We start from the raw sequence: 21,313 nt of genomic DNA, 5'->3' as shown, positions 1-21,313 counted from the left end.
TTGTCTATAAGAGAAAAAAAAGAAAACGATTGAGTCTAATCACTGGCAGCTATTTCTTAATGCATGTCATCATTCTCCAACGTACATCACAACTCTGGAATAGCATTGTTTATGTGTCTTCAGGGGCTGACAGGGTTGACAGAGGTATGCCTTGATGAAATTAAAAAGGAAATCTCCAAAAGCCCAAGTTGATGTTTTTCTCACCAAAAAAAGCAAATCGTTCATAAAGGCCTCAAAGATGGTTGTCAAAACACTTCAGCATGTGTGGGAAAATGGCTGCACTCCAATGTCTGGAAGTGTTTATCTTGTGCACCGTGGGTTGTGAGCGACTGCTATATGTATTTCACAGAAAGCTCTGCAGAATGATTTCTGCTCTGGTTGGAGTTGCTGAAAGTGGTATGGAGGTGCTGGGGGCTCTTGAGATTGCAGACGTGTTTTCTCATCCCTGGAGGCCTGGGGTCAAAGGCCCCTTTTCCTGGTATAGGCCACTCTCCCAGGAGTGGCTAATGGAAGCCATGTGCTGGAGTGTCCTGTGGTTTGGGCAGTGCGGAATGAGGAGCACACCTGCCCTGTGAGAGCCAGTAAACACTGCCCCATCCCTTAGTCCATGCACAGGGACCCTTAGATATTACCATGTTTTCAGCAAAGCTTTTTTCCACATTTATTAAGTGTGAAAGATTGTAATGAGTTGGATGGAAACATTGGAGAGCAGGGTGGTTTGAACTTTAAAACCCTGGCATGGTCTGAGGCTGAGCCCAGTATGTGCCCTGTAACATGGCCTATCAGTTTACATTTGGGGCCGGGGTAACATGTAAATCCTTGAATGCAACACCTTTTGAAGATGATGTCAGAACATGTTTACAAAATCAGGATGACCCCACCATAATTAATTAATTAATTCATTCATTCATTCATTCACTGTGTTCAAAGAGGCATTAGTGGCCATGTTGGGAAGGATGCATTATAACGGGTTACATCAATGTGGGCTTTGGGTGTTTTGGGACTCTTGTCATAGTAGACAACAGTAGGTAAGAATGTGAATGAGTATCGAGGTAAGTGTCTCAGTGTTGTCGACATCGATTATAATACCATTAGTTGCCAATATGCAGTCCAAGCAGAGAGCGAGTCAGCGAGAGAGTTGAGGGGTTGTTACCCCTAAATATGAAAGGGCTCTTTCTCTCTCCTGGTGTCCTTTAGAGGTAAAGGGGAGTGTTACCACAGCTGTGCTGCTCTTGTGTAAATTCAATACAGGACCTTTAGATAGAAAAAAACAGCAGAGGTGACTTTTGACCTAGCAGGCTTTAGCAATGGTCAACAACAGCAGCTCCTAGCTCACAAACTCATGTTATTTACTTTCAGAATCAATAAGCTCTTGCTGTGTGGTTCTATTTGCTTTGAAATGAAAGGTGGACCTCACCCTTTCACTGGAGCTGATGGGGTCAGTCAAACAAATACCAGCGCCCTTTACACAGAGCCCTTTCATATACTCAGGATTGACAGATAAGTGTACAAGCTTGACAGTCCTAATTTGTAACCATTGTGGATATATTGATTGTGAAAATATTGCTTCTTAATCTACACTTCAGGGAAATAAGCAGTTTGAATTTGAACATAAATACAGAAAACAAGAACAATATGTCAATTTGATTGTGAATAGGTCAGAAAGTGAATGAAGATATCTGACTTCAGGTTTCTGGTGGTTCAGGTCCTGGCATTCAATAGCAATACCTTTTACCAGATTCTTTATAAAGGCTGAGTCCAGAAGGAAGCAAGGTGCTGTATGGTCCAATACACCACAGGGTTCCAGGGACCACAGGGCCAAAGCAGGCTCAGGATTCTGATCCTCATTTGTATTTCAGGAAATGTTGCTCTCGTGTCTTAGCAACGACCTAGCAAAGCTGACTAATTTCAAACCTGGATTCCACGTCTGCTGTGGGCTGGTGACAGGTTCCCTGTGATCACACCAGGATCAAATGAGAGGCCTGGAAGTCTGAGAGTGATTCAACACTTGACCTACCAGGCTGTCTACCTCATGTGCCAACCACAAAATGAATGTGACATTCATAAAGTGCTGCTTTTGTCACAACTATACATTAATTGTGCCTTATCATTGGTGATGCTCTAATATAGGCCTTTATGGAAGCGCCCTCTGTTCTTTATCTTGGCATGGTGTGACGTGTTGACGGTAAGAATGCTGTAAATTGAGACTGAGGACTGAATGTCTGCACGAGATTAGTGAGTGGCACCTCTTGTTACCTCTTGATTGTGGCACATTGTGCTGATGATGCTGCCCACTGGGGGTCTGAGAGACATGGCGGGCTGTGTTAATTAAAACCCGGTCAGAAAAATTTGAATGCCTTTTTCCCATGACATGGGAGAATAGGCTGGGGCACTGCAATATTAATACACCCTGCTTTGTCAGCAATCTCCTATGCTTTCAGCGTGGAACTTGGAACCCGCGTTCAAGCTATGTGTGGGTTCTCATTGTCCACATTTATCATTTGGCTATCATCTAACCCTCTCATTGCTCTTCCTGTTTGCCATGAACAATTGAAAACGTTTAGACAGAGAGAAATGTTGGACTATTTTAGGCATGAGACATCAGATGTTTTAGTTTAGGTAGACTAGTGGAGGGCACTAGACTAGAGGGGGGCACTGCGTCTGGGTCCTTTTATAGTAAGGTAGTCTGCTGACTGGGAGTGGGTGCCTGTCTGTGATCAGCGTCATTGGGGTGAAGAGAGGAAGCATCATCATGTCTCTCAGGCTACTGACACTCCAGACGCCTCCCTCAGGGCAGCCAGACAGCCAGTGGAACTTTGTTTTCATGGCCAAGGTTCTCCAGGTGTTTTTGATGCAGACAATCACAGTGTACAGTAATAGGCAGGAGTCTGGCAGGGCATGTTTTTACTGAGGTATTCTGTTGGCTGATTCATTCAGCATGCTCTGGGAGAGTGTGGGGGAGGGTTGGACAGATGTATGTCAGTAAGGCTTACAAAGCTATTTCCTGTGAATTGCTATCATTGTGGTCTATCCAGGTCAGAGTGCGTTTATGAAGCTCTAGTAAGTGTAAAGTATAAATAACATTAAGTGGTTTGTTAAGTCCACTTGCAACATTTTGCTCCTACTTGTAATACTATACCTACCTACTCATGGCCCCAGTAGGTCAGAAGAGTTATGCTTTACAACGGGAAATGGCAGACATGTCAGCAGCAGAGGCAGGCACATTAGAAATGTTCTACATCTGGAATGGTACTCAGCCAGAAATCTTGGATGGATATGCAATTACGTAATCATGGTACCTTGCCAGAACTTAGCAATTTAAGATGCCTGCGACCAGTCAAACTGAAGGAAATTATTCAACTGTCAGTTATTCAATTGTTATTGACTATTTTAGTGTTGTTTATGTGTTACTATCTTCAATGTGATTCCTCATTGTGTATTTAATTTTTTTGATGTAGAAATGATATTAGGCTACTGAAATGATAAGTGACATTTTAGCTTTTGTCAACAGAAAAAAAATATTGAAGTGTTCTTCCACTCCAGTGTATTTTTCTTAAGGTGTTTGTGTTGATTCTTACTGCTGTTGAGTTTACACTCAGCTGACAACCCTAGGTGTGATCTCTAATGACAATGATCTCTGTCTTGATGAGTTCAGACAAAGAGAAGTGAGACTGAGGTGAAGCAGACAGATATTTGTGGTGATGTTAACACAGTGATTTGGAAGCTGAGTCTCTCAGCATGATTCACTACTGCTGATAACCAATGGTTTATGTCATGGTTTTCCCCACTTCAGCTGCCTAAGTTTTTCCGTTTCGTTGATTTGCTGGAACAACATCTGGACTCTATTTAACCCCCCCTCATAAGCAAACGATGTCCTGCTCAATGTTAGAACCCTGCTAAGAGGGGAAGACGTGAGAAGGTTTTGGATGGATAAAAGCCTCATCCGTCCACAACAGACACAGGGGTCTCAATGCGGTCTCTCCCCCACATAACAATTCCTGTAACATGTAGGATTTGATTTCATCTTACGAAAGAAAAGTTCCAGATTGCAAACACACAGATTTTGCTGGTTGGCTCCAACCTTGATGCTCTTGATGCCAAAAATGTGCTAAGAGCTGTAGGAAAGACTTGTAATGGGCAGAGATGGGTAAGAGGGTAGGCCACAAGAAGCTGAAGGGAGAGAGGACTGGGGAGCTACAGAAAGGGGTGGGTTTGGAGAGAAATGTAGGGGTGGGTTGGGCATATGGCTGTTGGGGGTGGATGGAAAGAGAGAATGGAAGAGAGGGAGCTTTGGGTCTTAGTAGAAAGCATTAGTCTGTCTTCAGAGAGAGCAGGAATGTGAAGCAGCGTGGGAATGAAGATGCTCAGACGTGTAGAGCCACTGTGAATTCATCATATTATCACAGGAGCTTCCAAATGGCTGTATAATGAAAATATCCAGTGAGTAGACCACCATTTGTTACATAGAGTGTGATATTTTGTTAACAAATTCAAGAATCTTGAGATGTTTTCGATTCAGAATCAATGTAAAGGCACCACAAGACTACTCACGAAGTGAATTCTGCTTTTTAGTTGTTGTTTTTTTTAAGAATGAACATAGATAAATAAGTAGTTTTGTATATTGTTTTACAAAGACCATGCTTCTTTATACCATGTTGAAGATTAGGCACTGAGGTGCAGACAATTAGTGGGCTTTGCAAGCAGCAGTATAATTCTGAACACCTTTACATGTCCCATAAAATCTTGGAAAGTTTGAACCCTACGTTATTATTGGCTCTCTCCCAATACACATAACTTTGTGAATGTGAAGGAGGTCTTTAAAGCTGTCATGTTGTTGGCAGGGCTTGCAACAGCTCAACCAAGGGACTGTCCAAGTGTGCAATCTCTGTCCTGTTACGTGGTACACCTCTGATATTCTTTGCATTGCATAATGGAATGTTCATAACAGGGAATGTTGCAATTGTAAAGGAGAGGAAGGTGTTGTCCTTCTGGGACACCTTTTCCACACATGCGTTAGTACACTGCTGTTGGCATTCCAGGCCATTGTGTTGCTGCCTTACTGGGTTTCTTTTCTTTGTCTCTGCAATTTTACACTGTACACAACTTTAAAGCTTTGGTTCCGAGTAATAAATGTGAGTTCCCCTTCTGGCATCATGTCAGCCCAGTCTATCCTTTTATCTAAGAGATTCCCTGAGAAAAAGGACGACAGTACAGAATGTCTCCATATAGTGTTACAGAACGATCTACGAATACAGTGGAATTCCCAGCTCATGTTTCCTGTTCCCAAAGTCCCACCTGCGGCTGTGGGACACAGAATAGAGCTGGCGGCGCTCTCAATATGTGGTGCAGTGGAACAATACAGCCCTAATATCCACCTGGGAGGGAAGGCTAGTCAGGCTGGAAACCTTTACCTCCTGGTGACCCAGGTGGGAATGGAACTGGGGCTGTTGGGAGATTTCACATGTTGACTCAACTGTTAATCTCCATGCGCTTTTAGGGGTAAACAGTGGATTTTGTCATGTACCAAGGACACACTGGGAACTGTTAATATTTATTCAGTTGGTGGTTTGTCTGTGGACCAAAGTCAGCGGTCATTGAATTGTAGTGACACAGGTGAGAGCGGCAATTTGAGAAGGGGTGGAGGACAGATGAAATGACTGTGAAAGGTTAGAACTGTCACTATTACTCGAGTGTGTGGAGACACAGATTAAATTTACTGTGATTAATGATCATGCTTCACAGAGCGTCAGACGCAGACAGGGAGGGAAAAAGGACACTCCACTTGTGTGATGGGAGACCTATTTGAAACACTATTCATTATTCACAGCAGACGCATTGTTGAAAAGACTGTTGTGGGGATTTGGGGTGGAGGGTGCTGCTTTTGTGCCCCTCTGCTGTGATATTTAAACTTGAGCCATGATCCAGTGTCATTCTTCTCATCACTGTTCATGGAGTGGACATTGTCTGCCTCACTGAGGAGTTTGAATTACTGTGGTTACTTTATATTAGGGTCTCGGGCTTCCAATGAGATTCAAACTGCTTTTTTACCAATGATGACAGTCTTTGTCTGTGCTGCCGGGGCAGGTGAGATTATTTATGGAAATACAATTTCATTCAAAATAAATTCTTTAATGTCATAATACTACTGATTCCATTCGCATAAAATGTATTTCATTGTCAATCAAATTAGATTTTTTAAAACGGTATAGCATTAACTTTTGCTGAATTTATGTTTTTCTTTACTGTATATGTTTAATAGAATCTTGGCCCAGTGGGTTTTTTCCATGTTTGACCATGTGTCCTGCCTTATTACTGTTACACTCAGTTATTCAGTCTTCCTATGGCAGCAAATGACACCCAGCTCCATTAGCATTGATGGAGGAGTGAGAATGGTCTGTTTCCTCTCCTGGATAAGTGGCTGAGCCTCCCTGTCATCAGGGGCTCTGGAGCCCAGAGACGTCATGCTTGAGAGGTCAGCAGGGCCAGAGCATGACCCCAGCCAAAGGGTCACCTCTACAGGCGAAAGCTACCAGGACAGCTGCAAAGGGACATAAGGCTAGAGCTAGCCACTTCAACACAATCAACAGAGCACAGTCTGCATTTGATCACTCTGCTTTAATGAAATAGCATTGTCAACAAGGATTGCTGTTGATTATAGCTGAATAAGCTAATTTGGTCTTTTTAATTTTTAAGGATCAATATTTAGCTTTATTTTTAGATATCTGATAATGTATAGTCTTTTGTAAAACACTCACTTAAATCATAAAGTGTTCATGGTCTTGAAAAAGAGACAGATATTCACTTATATTCAACAACATTACAAATACATCCCTTCCTGTTCAGGGATGTATTTATTTCACTTTCTCTTTATGACTTTGTGCTCAGGTTATATCATACTATATCCAAGCTAAAAGAAACCACACCACAGGTTGTTACAAGCTCTCGTGTTTCTCCATGTTAGACATGGGGTACCTCAAAAAATCATGACTGACCCTCTGGGATATAGAGGGTCCTAAAATCCAGACATAACTATCTTGTACCTCAGTATAGTATAGTCTAACTATAAGTCTCAGCACCATTTTCCTATTTTTCCAAAGTTATTTTGGTAACACTTACAACATTGAGGTTACCCTTATAAGGGGTTTATAGAGAGTTTATAAGTAGTTTATTATTATTAGTTTATATAAATCATTTAAAAAAAAAAACACTAATAAGTCATTGGTTGAATTCATAGGATGAGTAGAGGAACCAGCTATCCCTGGAGACCCTTACAGCAGAGGTGGTTGCTGTAAGGTTTTTGTCAAGCTCGGGATGAACGTGTGAGACATGGTGCGTGTGTGTCAACCAGACTAACACACTCATTATCTTGTTGTGTTGTAGAAATCGAGGCAAAGGAAGCGTGCGACTGGCTGCGGGCGGCAGGATTTCCCCAATACGCTCAGCTCTTTGAAGGTAATAAAAGCATCCAATAAAATCCTGTATATAGCCTTTATCACATGCATTACCAAAGTTGAAATGCATTGACAGCTATTTCGGGAGATAATTGTTTTGTCATATGATATAGATAGTAATTAAGTATTAGACTAAAAAGCCAAGTAGTAAACCAAAAATAGCAGTTTTATTTTTGAAGTTAATGTCTACTGTTAAATTAGTTGCTGTCAATGATAGCATTCATGTGGAGTGTTTAATATGACAAGTGAATCATGTAGCACAGTGTGTCCTGGTATATTACCATGTACTGTAGTTGTGGCCCATGGTGCTGCATGGAAAGCTTCATTTACACAGCTGTCCTCAGGTGGCTTAGAAGCTAGGTCACCTTTCAACTCAAAGAGGACAGGAGAGAGAAGAATCTCGGCAGGATTTTCGTCTGGCTAGTTCCAAGCTAGAGTTACTACCCAAACATGTCCAGCACACTAAAAGTAAGAGGTCATGGGAAAAAAATGGCTTTATCATGGCTTGGAAAAAGCAAGCTCTCTTTCCCCCCCAAACCTTGCCGGCTCCTGAGCCAGGTCTCTTTAAGTGTGAGGGGTGTCATGAATCTGGCTGGCAGGGATTGTGGCTGGTTGTAAAAGGAAAACACTGACCCCAGTTCTCTCTATTTTATTGTATGTGAGAGTTGCTGCTACAGTCTCTTATGTCGGCTGTAGTCTGTCCCTCTGTATTCAATTCCATTCATAGTGTGGTCTCAAAAGGATAAGATATTTACCAAGACTTAAGTGTTTCAGTTCAAGTGATGTTTATATTTATATTTAGTTTTCCAGTATTTTCACATTTTATACACTGCATTTAGACATAGTTTAAAGACTATTTTACAATTTTACAATTCCCCAAACAAGAGCTCAGTGAGATCTGTGTTTTCACTTATATGAATGGGCGATGCTTTTCACAAAAACTTAATGACACCACATGAATACAGTGGAATGTTAGATTCAGAGGGTCTGCATTTAGTCTCTTCGGTTATGTAAGAGGAGGCCCATACCCAAAGCAAGACGTAATGCCTGCACAAGTCTGAGCGCCGTTATTTGGGCAAACCCTGTCTCTCCTCATTAACATCAGTAGTCCAAAACAATTTTCTGCACTCCTGCTCTTGGATGTTTCACTGGAAAGAATGTGGTCTTCTGGGTTTTTTGCTTTACTTCTCGCATAAGATAGTAATGCGCTGCTCGAAATATCTTACCAAGTGTTTCCAGCTTGCCCCTTAAGGAGCTAGCTAACTTCTGAATGGAGGAACATACTGATTTCTTCAATTTCCTTCTCAGATTATCAGTTTCCTATCGACATCTCTCCTGTTAAAAAAGATCATGACTTTCTGGACAAAGACCTTGTGGAACCTCTCTGCAGGTAAGTTATAACAATGTACGTAGGGCTTTAATTTGATTGTGAAAGTCTGAATATACCACTTGGTCTAATGACTCAGATCCAGCACTGAGTCAGTTAGTAAGATGATGCCAGAGAGTACTTAGTGCTTGAGCCCTAGGGGAGTGATAATCACTACTGATGAACAAGAAGCTACACATTTCAGAATGGTATCCCTTCCAGAAGACATCACAGACTGTACAGTAAATGTCATGGGGATTATCTGATTTATTTCCCTTTTCAACAAAAAGAGTATAGAAAGTATAGAAGCTTCTCTTTGACTTAACTAGCAGTTGAACGTCATCATTATATTCCCTTTATCAAGACAGACATTCTTAAATGGAAATGACAACAGTGCTTCAGTTACCAAGGTTGCTATGGAGACTGTTCTCAGAGGAAAAGCGGGGAAGCGAGAGTAGGGTGCTTTACACAACTCAATATACTGTGACTCTAAACAACCCTTAAGCAACTCATCTAAATTCCAAACTAGCCCTGGAATGAAAAGAAGACAATGGCTGCCAGTTCCCAACTCCATGTGATTCTGTCCATGACTTCTCTGTTTCTTTATGGCGACATGGAAGGGGAAGCTTGGTAAACAATCTCTCACATCGTCACTCTCTGGTGTGCAGAATAATACTCCCTTCAAACTGTGGATGTTATTGATTGAATCAGATACAGTATTTCACGGTCACAACTGCTTTCTTTGATCCCTGACTAGTCAACCCCTATTATCCCCCATATTCAAAGCTCTTTAGTCTTAGGTAGTTAGGGGCCCTCCCTTTATCCAGCCTTAACACTCTCTCCTCAAAAGGGTCCTATAGCTACAGTAAGCACCATGGGAACATGCAGCCTGTCTGTGTCCCTTTTGGCTACGGGACTGGAGGAGGTTTGGCTCTTCATCTACTACTATATCTGAAGGATTTTACTGTCACGGAATACACATAAACCCTGTGAACAATATCTGAAGTTACAATTATCACACTACAAATGATCCTGTCTTCAATTTAGTCCCAGTTTCCTTGTGTGTGATTAATGTGGAATGTGTTGTAATCTTTTCCCCTGTGTTATTGTTGGTTCACACACAGTTTTGAGAGGCCCTATTTTATTTACTCCAGTTTGCCAATGCTCCCACAAGCCTCTAATCTCCTGGCCCAGACTCCCAGGCCTCCTCTTTTACTGTTTATGGGAAATATTGTGAAGCCCCATTGTTACTCAAAGAGCTTTTGGGTTTTAATTGGAACCAATTCTAAACCAGTTGAGTAAACCAAAAAGGTAAGGCCAAAGAATACCAACAGGGACATTGAAAAGCCATCTTTATTTTCATGTGTGTTTACATACTCAGATAAATTTGAGCCCCCTTATAGATTTGAGAAACCCACACTTATCATGAGTAGATCAGGCTAATTAGAATGTTAAGTGCATGACTAATGGCATCAAAGGAGGGGAGGATCTATGGCTCTTGTTGTCTTTGGGCACCTAGAACAACAGAAGACAGAAACAGAGATAAACAGAGGGAATGACTAAGTGGACCCAGGAAGTCTGACTACAGCTGGAGCAAAGGCTAGTCCATTAGCCACTCATGGAGAATCACTCCAGTCAAACCACTGCGGACTAACCCTCTGCTGCCACAACCAATTAGATTCAAGGCAAAGAGACAGTCCAGAACATCTGCCAATTACCAGGCTTAATTAGGTTTGAGTTGCCGAGGCCATAGGGGAGAGTTAGCTCCAGGATTGGGGAACAGATCTGAATATGGTGGCTGATCAGGTTAGCGGCTGCTGCTGTTTGGTAGGGTCTTTTTTCTAGTATCTTCTTTGTAAGAGCTATGTGAGCTTTGTAGACTGAGATTATCCTATGAAGATTAATCTGCATGTTTGGATTATTTTTCTTCCAGACGGCTAAACACCTTGAACAAGTGTGCCTCTATGAAACTTGACGTGTACCTTCCTAAGAAGAAAGTAAGTAGAGGCTAAATTATTCTTAAGACCTTTATTGAATTACTTTTTTTTGTTTAGTTACAGCTTTGTGAATGAACCCCATGGGTATTTTATATTGTGTCACAACTTACCAAACTGATGTTTTTCAACGGTGGTGAGAGTTTTGTTTTTGAAAGTGTTTTAAACTTCAAAATGCAAACACTGGAGCTCTGTAGCTTTTGTAAAGTTGGATTGATATTGTTATTTGATGGTTGTTGGTTAGTCACACGTTGGTTGGAATTAACTGTTTATTAGACGTTTTTATGTTATGGTTATTTTTCAACAATGACTTAAGGTTGTCATTTGATGCTCATCATCTAACGTTGCTACATGATTGCACATGGGTTGCACATGGCTTAATGTTGGCAGTACCAGACCATCTCACAGTTGAAAATAATAGTTTTTAAAATGTTGCCTATTTACGCAACTACAATGTTAAAAGTCTAATATTGATGTAACATGAACTTCCTAACCAAATGGATACACAAAACAAAAGTATTGATCTGTTCTAGTTTCCCCCCCAGTATTTCACTTATCTGAGCAATTAGGGCATTGATATGAGGCATATTTTACAATCAGGATTACATTTTACATTTGAATTCACTGTACTCACTTTTTTATGTATCCTTACTTGGGACTTATTTATAACCTCTTGTAAGATATTGCGTTGACTTACTTTGTGCGCCACCAGGTCAGTGCAGATTTCAAATTACAGTTTTGGAAGACCACACATTTGCACTTTGCTATAAATTGGCTTGAGCACTGTTATCTAGTGTTTCAGTTAATGTACACTCTAACCATTGATTTAATTGACTTCTACAGATACATTTCAACAGCTTCAATGTTTTCTACATAGGGTAGGGTTTACTTTCTGTTCTGTTACATACTGAGGATTTCTTAATCCTCAGTGTGATAAAAATGTATGAGTATACATTATTTAACTTTGTTAATGTTACTCACCCATTAATAACATGTTATTAGATTTTTTATTAGATATTTATAGATTTTTTAATATCTATTTTTGTTTGATATTCTATGTTTTATAATAACCACATTACTGTATAATAAGTCCCAATTTTAAGTGTCATTCCAGAGTCCAGAAACAGATTATACACCTCCATTAGGGTCACAAATGTTAAGTTTAAAAATTAACATGATACATAGCCTCTATGAATAATTGGATAATGTAACAATACTACACACTCCATGCATATGAGGTTAAAAACAGAACTAGAATGAAAACATAAAAAATAATTATTTATTTCAAAAGGTTATAAAGGTTCAGACCATTGAACCATTTCTAATACAACAACAAAACCTTTTCTTCTCACACTTGTTTAATATGTCCAACAATTCTGTGCTACAGAAGTTTCTAATTTCTCTACACAATTTGAACCCCATTGTTACTCTTATGTTGCAGCAGTGGACTAGTGGAATTGTGGATAGAACAATGTACTACAAACCAAAAGCTTGTGGGTTCAAACCTCAAACGGCGTCATAAAGAAGTGTTTATTCAATTGTAGTGCATGGAGAAAGTACTCATATAGCTTATGTTAAGTAAGGCATTTCTATTAATGTAATTACATGTCCCTTTAGTTGGGAATCAATGGACAACCTTGTTACAATTTTGGATCATGACTGTCAGTTAATGTAGAAAACTTTCCTGTACAGTCCATATAGTCCAACTGTGTCACAATGTTGTGTGATGACTGTCAAATGCTGATTTTCAGAATGTAAATAGGCAACATTTTAAAACTATTATTTTCAACTGTGAGATGATCTGATGCTGACCGTTAACTGCCAATGTTAAGTTTCATTTTCAAATCATGATAAACAACGTAGCAACATTGTATGATGACCATCAAATGACAACAATAAACGAACATTGTATGATGATATCACATTCTACGATGCAGTGTTTGGTTTTAACGTTGTCCCACAGTTATTTTCCGTTGTTTCTCTATGGTTGGCACAAGACAGTGAATCAAAATCCTTTTACAACAACAATGTTTGGATTTAGACATTGCTGCAACCAAAAAACAATGTTAATACAATGTTGGATTTTCTAAAATGCTCATGGGGAATTGATGTACAATACAGTATTCTACTGTTGTTATATTGTGTTTATTAGATGTAATTTGTTGTTATTGAAAAGATTTCCACCTTTGAAATGTCACATTTCATTATGCCTTGAATTGGAAAAGTTTGAACAGGTAAAAACCTGAAGATCTTCTCACTATTCTGTTGCAGTCTTGGCCAAATGTCTATACAGTATCTGCATCTTGCAACAACAATGTAATCCTCCTTCACCCCTTTAACCTAGATTCTATGATACTTGAGATTTTGCCATTGTTATGTCTGAATTGATTCAATGTTTCTGTTTTTTATCCTCCCCCATCGTAAAATAAAGCCTCTTGGCTTAAAAATGTCTCCTGTTTTAATGTTGTTAATAGTCAGCAGATACATCCTCTGGCCATTTCCTGTAGATCAAATTTGTCCCTCCTTAGATAGACTGTGATGCAACATACCCATCACAGCTCTCAGGTTCTCACTGTATCTGATCCATCTGCTTAGATAGAACAAATTATTCTGATTGATTATTAAATGTTATCTATACCACTGTGTCTATGTACTGTAACTTTTAAATGTCTGCCTCACTAGTTACTGATTACTTTATTTAATTTCCCTGTCTGTGCCCAGAGTGAAGACTCTGATGAAGAAGACCTCTTTGCGATCAGTGACAAATGGACCTTTGAGTGGAGCAGCCGGCGCTGGTCTAGGCTGCAGGACATTGATTGTCTGCTGGGTCCCCACGTGGATGGCCAGGGCTCCAGGGAGGGCTTGGATCTGAGGACTACCACTAGTAGTGAGAGTGTTCTGACAGACCTGAGTGAGCCTGAGTTCTCCTCCCAGCACAGTGAGAGCAGTGGGGGCAGTGGACACAGAGCCCTTAGCACAGAGGACTCAGACTGCTCAAACCGCACCTGCTCTGACTCTGCAGCCATGCCAGACTCCACCTCCCTCACCCTGCTCCACATCCCCAAAGACATCTCCCACTATGGCTCGCTGCCCGCCAAGCAGGGCAGGGCAGGACGCACGCATGCCAAAGACTTCTTGAGGCGCATGGAGACTCTGCGCTCTCGTGGGACTCTGGGTAGGGGACGTAAGACACTAGTTATCAGTGCCCCGGTGCTGCAGCAGGAGCCTCAGGCTCTGAAGACGCTGCACTGTGTGGAGATCATCAACGGAGATGGAGGGGCCCTAGAGCCCCCCTCCAGCAGAGGTCTGCCCTCCCAGTCCCAGTTCAGCAGCGAAGGCAGCAGCCACTCCGGGGGCAGTGCTGCCAGCACGCCAAACCTGAAGGAACGCAAGCTGCATAGAGCCAATCACAAGCGCAGTGGCATGTACCTGGAGGACGTGGACATCTTCACAGGCACTCAGGTGAAGAGAGTGGCCGAGGAGAACCGCAGAAATGAGTTCCGCTCCTACGAGGACCTGGTGGTACACATCCCCAAAGACCACAAGCCAGGGACATTCCCCAAAGCACTGTCCATAGAGAGCCTGTCCCCCACCAACGGGGCCTCCATCAACTGGCACACAGATAGCATGCACCTGGACTCCCAGCTGCCTCCTATCACCAAGGAGCCCAGGCCCATCACACAGTTCTGCCCTAGGGGCAGCCGCATCAGTGTGTATGACAATGTCCCTGGCTCCCACCTATATGCCAGCACCGGGGACCTGATAGACCTGGAGAAGGAGGACCTATTTCCACACCTGGACGACATCCTGCAGCACGTCAATGGCCTGCAGCAGATAGTGGACCACTGGTCCAAGAACGTGCTGCCTGCTGGGGAGGGGCTGATGCTGGGGGGAGGGGGAGGGGAGGAGATGGCGGGCCTGCAGTCCTCCAGTCAGATCACACTAGACTTTGAGGGGATTTCCGCGCTGGAGGGCCAGATGACGCCCAATGATGGGGACAGGGATGGAGTGTCCCTCAACGAGACAGACTCAACAGGGCTTAGGGAGAGGAGGGACTCTGGAGTTGGGGCTTCGCTCACCAGACCTAATCGGTAAGGCTCTCACGCATAGTTTTCATGCTATAATAATACAATGTTGTTACTACAGTTAATAAACATATATTGTTGCACATAAGTGTAAACTGATTCCTCTAAGAGACAACGTTTTAATGATAGCCTTCTTGGCCATTAGCTTGCGATGGCCCAGCTTCCAGATATCCAATCGCCTCAGCCATTCAGTGGCCTCCCTGCAGATCACCAACCAATCAGCAGGCCAGCTAAGTCTGCTGCAGAAGTTCTCCCTGCTGCGCCTCACTGCCATCATGGAAAAGTATTCCATGTCCAACAAGCATGGCTGGACCTGGTGAGTCTTGCACACACAACAAGCATGGAGAGGTGTGTGGACAATTAATACAGAGCGAAAGCATGACATATTGTACCTAAAGCCTCCACTTCAATTCCAGGAGTTTATATTCATCTTGTGGTGGTGTCCCTCTTAGGTCAGTGCCAAAGTTCATGAAGAGAATGAAAGTGCCAGACTACAAGGATAAGAATGTGTTTGGTGTGCCTCTGATAGTGCATGTCCAGCGCTCAGGCCAGCCCCTACCCCTCAGTCTGCAGCAGGCACTGCGGTACCTGAGGAGCCAATGTCTGGACCAGGTCAGTCACAGTTGACTCTTTCACTGGATCCCAGAGAAATCTGTATAAATTATTGTACCATAAAGTATTGTCAACACTTACCTCCACTCTCTCTAGGTGGGTCTCTTTCGTAAGTCAGGGGTGAAGTCTCGTATCCAGGCGCTGAGGCAGATGAATGAGAACTCCCCAGAGGATGTAAGCTATGAGGACCAGTCTGCCTACGATGTGGCAGATATGGTGAAGCAGTTCTTCAGAGATCTACCTGAGCCGCTGCTCACCAGCAAGCTAGGGGAGACATTCCTTCACATCTACCAGTGTAAGGGCTGAAACACAGAGACACACACATACATGCATGTACACACACAAGCATGCGCGCATCATACTGATATCTCTCTGAATGGTTCAACCACTATCATAATATATGCCATTTAGCAGACGCTTTTATCCAAAGCGACTTACATTGCAGTGAGTGCATACATTTCAGTACATATGATCCCAGCAGGATTCAAACCCACAACCTATGTGTTGTTAGTGCCATGCTCTACCAACTGAGCCACAGAGGACCAGAGGACCACTATCTTTTTCTCACTCTTCCCTTCTTGTTTACCTTTGTTCATACAGATGTACCTAAGGACCAGAGGTTGCAGGCTGTCCAGTCAGCTATAATGCTCATGTCAGATGAGAACAGAGAAGTGCTGCAGACACTGCTGTGCTTCCTGACTGATGTCACTTCGTCTGTGGAGGAGAACCAGATGACCCCCATGAACATCGCAGTATGTCTGGCACCCTCACTCTTCCACCTAAACATCCTGAAGAAGGACAATCTGTCACCCAGGTAAACTACAGTAATAGCTGCGGTCCTATGGAGTGTTCATTTATCAGACCTGCCCTAAAGAAATTAGCTCAGTATCTCTCAATATACTTCAAATAAGTAATGAGCACATACATAAGTAATGGGAAAGTGAAGCAACCAGCTTGGTTGCGATTGCTGAGCTTTTTTTTCTTTTTAATGATGTTCCAAACTTTTGATTTTGACAAGCCTAAGGTTTTGTCTATGTTTCAGATACTTTTTTCCCCTGATGTTTCAGCCTAATAATGACTTTCTTGACGTTCATTGACACCTCTTTGGTCTTCATGTTGACACCAATAGCAGACTCCAAAGACAAACGCACAGCCTAGAATCAATACTAGACATTGACAGCTCTCTTATGCCTGCACACATGACTTACCAAAAACACCTGTCAAGCTTATTATCCCATTACTTTTGGTGGCCTGAAGTAGGGGGACTATTTATAAAAAAGTGTTGTCATTTCTACATTGTCAAAGCAATATGTACACAAATACCCTTAAATAAAACCTGAGAATCTCTACTTGACCCTCATAGTAATTGTTTGATATCAAATCCAAATGTTTGGAGTACAGAGCCAAAAGAAGAAAAAAAGCTTCACTGTCCCATTACTTAGGCAGGGCACTGTATATCCTACTATTATACATAAAACCCAGATGATTATCTCCCCCTAACTAGAACTCTATACAGATAGATGTAAAACCAGTTACAGAGTTTGCTTAGGCCTCAGGGGTATAGATAAGTCTGTTTCTGTGCCGTTTTAAGAAGGTTCTGGATTTCCAAGATACTCTTTAAAAGCACTGTGTTTTATGAGATCATAAACACGATGAACCTCATTGTGCACCTCAGCTGGAGGATTCCGCTGTGCAAACTGATTTTCTTCCTGTAATCCACAGGGCCATGCAAAAGAAGTATGCCATGGGAAGGCCTGATCAAAAGGACCTGAATGAAAACCTGGCGGCAACACAGGGCCTTGCTCACATGATTGTAGAGTGCAACCATCTATTTGAGGTAAGGATATACTGGATGCAGGGATGTTAAAATCAACCTCATGGGCTGCGCTGTAGTGCTGTCTCATCTGCACTTATGTGGGTAGAGTAGTAGTAAACAGAGGCATGTTCAATAAGCATGTCAATTGCCATCATGTGCGCTGAAAAATCTGGCCTTGAAAATAGCACTATTATTTCAGACACACCCCACCTCAGTGCCACCACCAGCGCCCCCGACAGCGGCCACGTTTGTGCGGACTGATTTTTACGCTCTTAAAATATAGCCCTATGTAGTCTAGAGCTTTGTTCCCTTTTGTGTCTGCCTGTGTCTCACCTTAGGCTGCATACCAGTATGCATAAAGAATGCTGTTTATTTACGTTCTGCATTTGTGTGCCATGGTGTCCACTAGATTCCTCATGAGATGGTGACTCAGTCACGGAACTCCTACGTGGAGGCAGACCTGCATGCGCCCACTTTGGATGAGCTGTGTAAACAGTTGGAGGAGGATGATGGCTCCTACCAAACCCACATGGAGGGGAGACTGCAGAACCTTCTCAAAGAGGCCCGCGAGAAGGCAAAGGGCTGGGTGTCCTGCACCAGCGCTGACAACACAGAGCTCTACTATAAGAAGGTGGGTTGAGGGGCGCTCAGTGGCGTAGCACACTAAGGCGCATACCACGTCATCGCAAGGTCCCTGGTTTGATTTCCGGCCATCGACATATCCTGCATGTTATCCCTCCTCTCTCATCCATCCTTCCTGTCAATCTCTATCCCAATAAAGCAGTAATGCCCTAAAAACATATATTTAAAAAAAAGAAGGTGGGTTGACAGAAGAGCTTAAACTAAATGTATGTATCATCATAACCCTACACAAGGAGTCTACACATACAGCACAGTAGCTTCTCAGTAACTCAAGAGCTTAGCACATGTTTAAAAGCAACATCATTTCTTATAAATAACAACACTCTAACAATCACAGGATAAGATTCAAATGCTGAGGGTCCATCTTAGAGGCTTAATTTCAGTTCAGAACATTCTTCAGTCTTTCAGGATAATGCGAAAACATTGTGTTGTGTCCCTGTGTCCGGCTCAGGTGGGTGATGGGAACCCCTTGCGGCGCTGGCGTGTGTCGGTGGAGGTGGAGGCCCCTCCGTCAGTGGTGCTGAACCGTGTGTTGCGAGAGCGCCACCTGTGGGACGTGGATCTGCTACAGTGGAAAATGAGCGAGACACTGGACAAGCAGACAGAGGTGTTTCAGTATGTTCTCAACCGCATGCCCCCCCACCCCAGCCGGGACTTTGTGGTGCTCAGGTGAGTGGGGCTCAAGGAAAGGCTGGATGATGCTGCATGGTGCATTAAAGCAAAGCATCTTCCTTTAATGTATTTTTATCCTCTGTTTGCCAAGACCTGGAATTTCTGTTTCAACTTCAAGGATAGATTCAATCACAATGATCTTGCAAATTTCTGTCATGTTTATGTGTGTGTACAGAGCACCCATTGAAAGCTAATGTCTGTTTCAATTGAAGGTCCTGGAGGACAGATTTGCCCAAAGGCACATGTGCCCTGGTGTCTGTGTCCATAGAGCATGAGGGCTGTCCTCCTGTTGGAGGGGTACGGGCCGTGGTACTGGAGTCTAACTACCTGCTGGAGCCCTGTGGCTCTGGGAAGTCCAGACTGACCCATATCTGCAGGGTGGACCTGAAGTGAGTGGACACATTAGACACTTAATCACAAAAGAAATTATGTCTTTACTCATAAGATCTCTCATGAGTTTGTATAATTGTTTTAGCATCTCTACATTTGAGTGTTTGAATTTGAAGTTCAGTGTACAGTATGTATGCACGTTTCGAGAGAAGGGTTTGGGAGGGTTTGGGAGTACGTTATACGTACATTAGGCTCACAACCTTGTCTCATTGTGTACCTCTTTCAGAGGGAGAACTCCAGAGTGGTACAACAAAGCCTTTGGTAACCTCTGTGCCGCTGAAGCCGCCCGAATCCGCAACTCCTTCCATCCACTCACAACAGAAGGCCCAGAGACCAAGATCTGATGCTAACGCCACCCATGCCGGCTCAACAGTGAGAAGGGGATTGAGCCCTGAAAATCATGACAAAAGGCAGGCTCCAGCAGTAAAACAAAGTGTTTTTTGTGACAGCATAGATGATCTGATAATTTGGAGCTTCTTTGTACTTGCACAGTAACAAAAGGAGACCTCTTACAGGTGCTGGTCATTATTACCCAATGGGGAAGAGAATCATCCTGCCAATGTCCCTTAGCATTAGGATTACAGTTACATTGTGATGTTGTTATGTTATTGTAATTGTTATTATTTTAATAATTAATATTATTGCAGTCATGATCTACAGTGTCTAGGACATTCAACCTCTTAAAAGCTTCTGTGAAGCATGTATATTGTATTAATTTCAAATGTAAAGCTATATATAAGATATGCTATGTGTGCACATCATGCATACTAGCTGTATATACTGTATATATGAAAGGTTCGATAGTACAAGCATTTTTGCCTACATATTGATTCTTCCATTCTGTCAACATTATTGTAATAGATATGGTACAAAATTGTAAGCTGGTTTTACGTTGCTTCAACAGTTGAATGGGTGTAATTTTATTTTACTTTGACCTTGACCTTGTAGGTTATGAAAAATGGACTCAGGTTTGACTTGTTCATACCTGTTTTTAGGGTGCTGGATTGTGCTTCAGTCAAGCTCCAGAGACAACAATTTTTTAATAAACAATTTTTAAAAAATGATGAAATCTGTGTTTACGCTTACTTTGTCAACAAGTGAATACCATTAAAAGAATAACAAAAAGGGAGAGACAAAACAAATGGCCAACCACCTTTTATGACCTTTGACCTCAAATACCTGTTCTAGCTCATTAATAAGAAGCCATGTCAGTGACACTGTCAACACACAAAAAACAGAACACGTTGACATACCACACTCCCATACACTCTCACTCACAACACAAGGAAGAGCTCTTGAGGGAATAGAAGAGTTCTGATCCTGTCTCCAATGACAACTCATTCCTACGCTGCAGGCAGTGGATAACTGAAGTCAAGTAAGCAAGCACAGTAGAGCTATATTTCTGTCCTGAGCACAATGCCCAACATGGGAGGTCTATGTCCCAATGCACATCACATTGTTAATAGAAACATGGATGATCATACCAGACATCATCATTCCCTCAGAACTCCATAGTAAGGTTAGCTATTTACTTTCTTGAAAAGAAGATACAATACAACTACATACATTAACATGGATGCAAGGACTGACAACCATGAAATAGAAGTTTTAACCATGTTTTGAAGCTATACAGTATTTGTTTAAAATTACACTGTTCACAAACAATGGCGTATTCACTTTTAGAACCATGTGCTTTTTTTTTTACCAGACTAAACACGCCTTTCATCCTCCATTTTCGCAACTATTTAATTGAATACAAATTAGAATTCAAGATAAATATTATAATGATTTACATTTTTCATCTTTATTTTCTCAGTCATTGGAAATAACTTTAGCCTAGGCCTGCTTCATCGAGGAGAATTGTACTCATTTATGGCCTTGCATGTCAATAGCTTACGCTATATGTAGCTGTCAATGTGGATAATAAACTTGCTTGTGCGCATGCGGTTGTCAGATGCAATGGTCAAAATGCCGGGGAGCAACAAACAAGTGTGTAGGTCATGACATTTGCAAGTCTTGACATACAGTTTTTGGGGGGTGCGAGCCAAAAAGTTTGAGAACCACTGTCTGTGATAGACTACTGATTGTGACAATTATATCATATTTTTATTTGACATCTGGGACAAAATAGGCTACATTGTATAACTACAGTAAATGTTACCAAAATGTGTAGCCAGTTGATAAACCCCCTTTTGTTTGAGGTTGGCCAACGATTGATCTTTGTTAAGCTTTTATTCATTCATTCATTCATCTTATTTCGTCCTTAGGAATTTTTTCATAAGTGA

The 21,313-nt window shown here is 42.1% G+C and overlaps 1 protein-coding gene across 5 annotated transcripts in view; it reads left to right on the top strand.

Moving 5' to 3' along the window:
• LOC310823414 (stAR-related lipid transfer protein 13-like) overlaps window positions 1-20,091 on the top strand; it is a 70,802-nt gene extending 50,711 nt beyond the window's left edge. For all 5 annotated transcript variants that reach the window (XM_083696264.1, XM_083696265.1, XM_083696266.1 and 2 more), the window contains 13 exons: window positions 7,381-7,452; window positions 8,760-8,841; window positions 10,751-10,814; window positions 13,533-14,902; window positions 15,042-15,212; window positions 15,349-15,508; window positions 15,605-15,803; window positions 16,109-16,322; window positions 17,231-17,345; window positions 17,734-17,955; window positions 18,418-18,635; window positions 18,851-19,027; window positions 19,255-20,091. In XM_083696264.1, coding sequence (XP_083552390.1) covers window positions 7,381-7,452; window positions 8,760-8,841; window positions 10,751-10,814; window positions 13,533-14,902; window positions 15,042-15,212; window positions 15,349-15,508; window positions 15,605-15,803; window positions 16,109-16,322; window positions 17,231-17,345; window positions 17,734-17,955; window positions 18,418-18,635; window positions 18,851-19,027; window positions 19,255-19,372 — 3,182 coding nt within the window. In that variant the 3' untranslated portion in view covers window positions 19,373-20,091. The remainder of the gene's footprint in view (window positions 1-7,380; window positions 7,453-8,759; window positions 8,842-10,750; window positions 10,815-13,532; window positions 14,903-15,041; window positions 15,213-15,348; window positions 15,509-15,604; window positions 15,804-16,108; window positions 16,323-17,230; window positions 17,346-17,733; window positions 17,956-18,417; window positions 18,636-18,850; window positions 19,028-19,254) is intronic.
• Window positions 20,092-21,313: the final 1,222 nt, after the last annotated feature.

This window comes from Argentina silus, assembly GCF_951799395.1.
Source record: "Argentina silus genome assembly, chromosome: X".
NCBI classification, from domain to species: domain Eukaryota; kingdom Metazoa; phylum Chordata; class Actinopteri; order Argentiniformes; family Argentinidae; genus Argentina; species Argentina silus.
The sequence above is the reverse complement of the archived record's forward strand: the minus strand, read 5'-3'. Positions and strand labels throughout refer to the sequence as shown.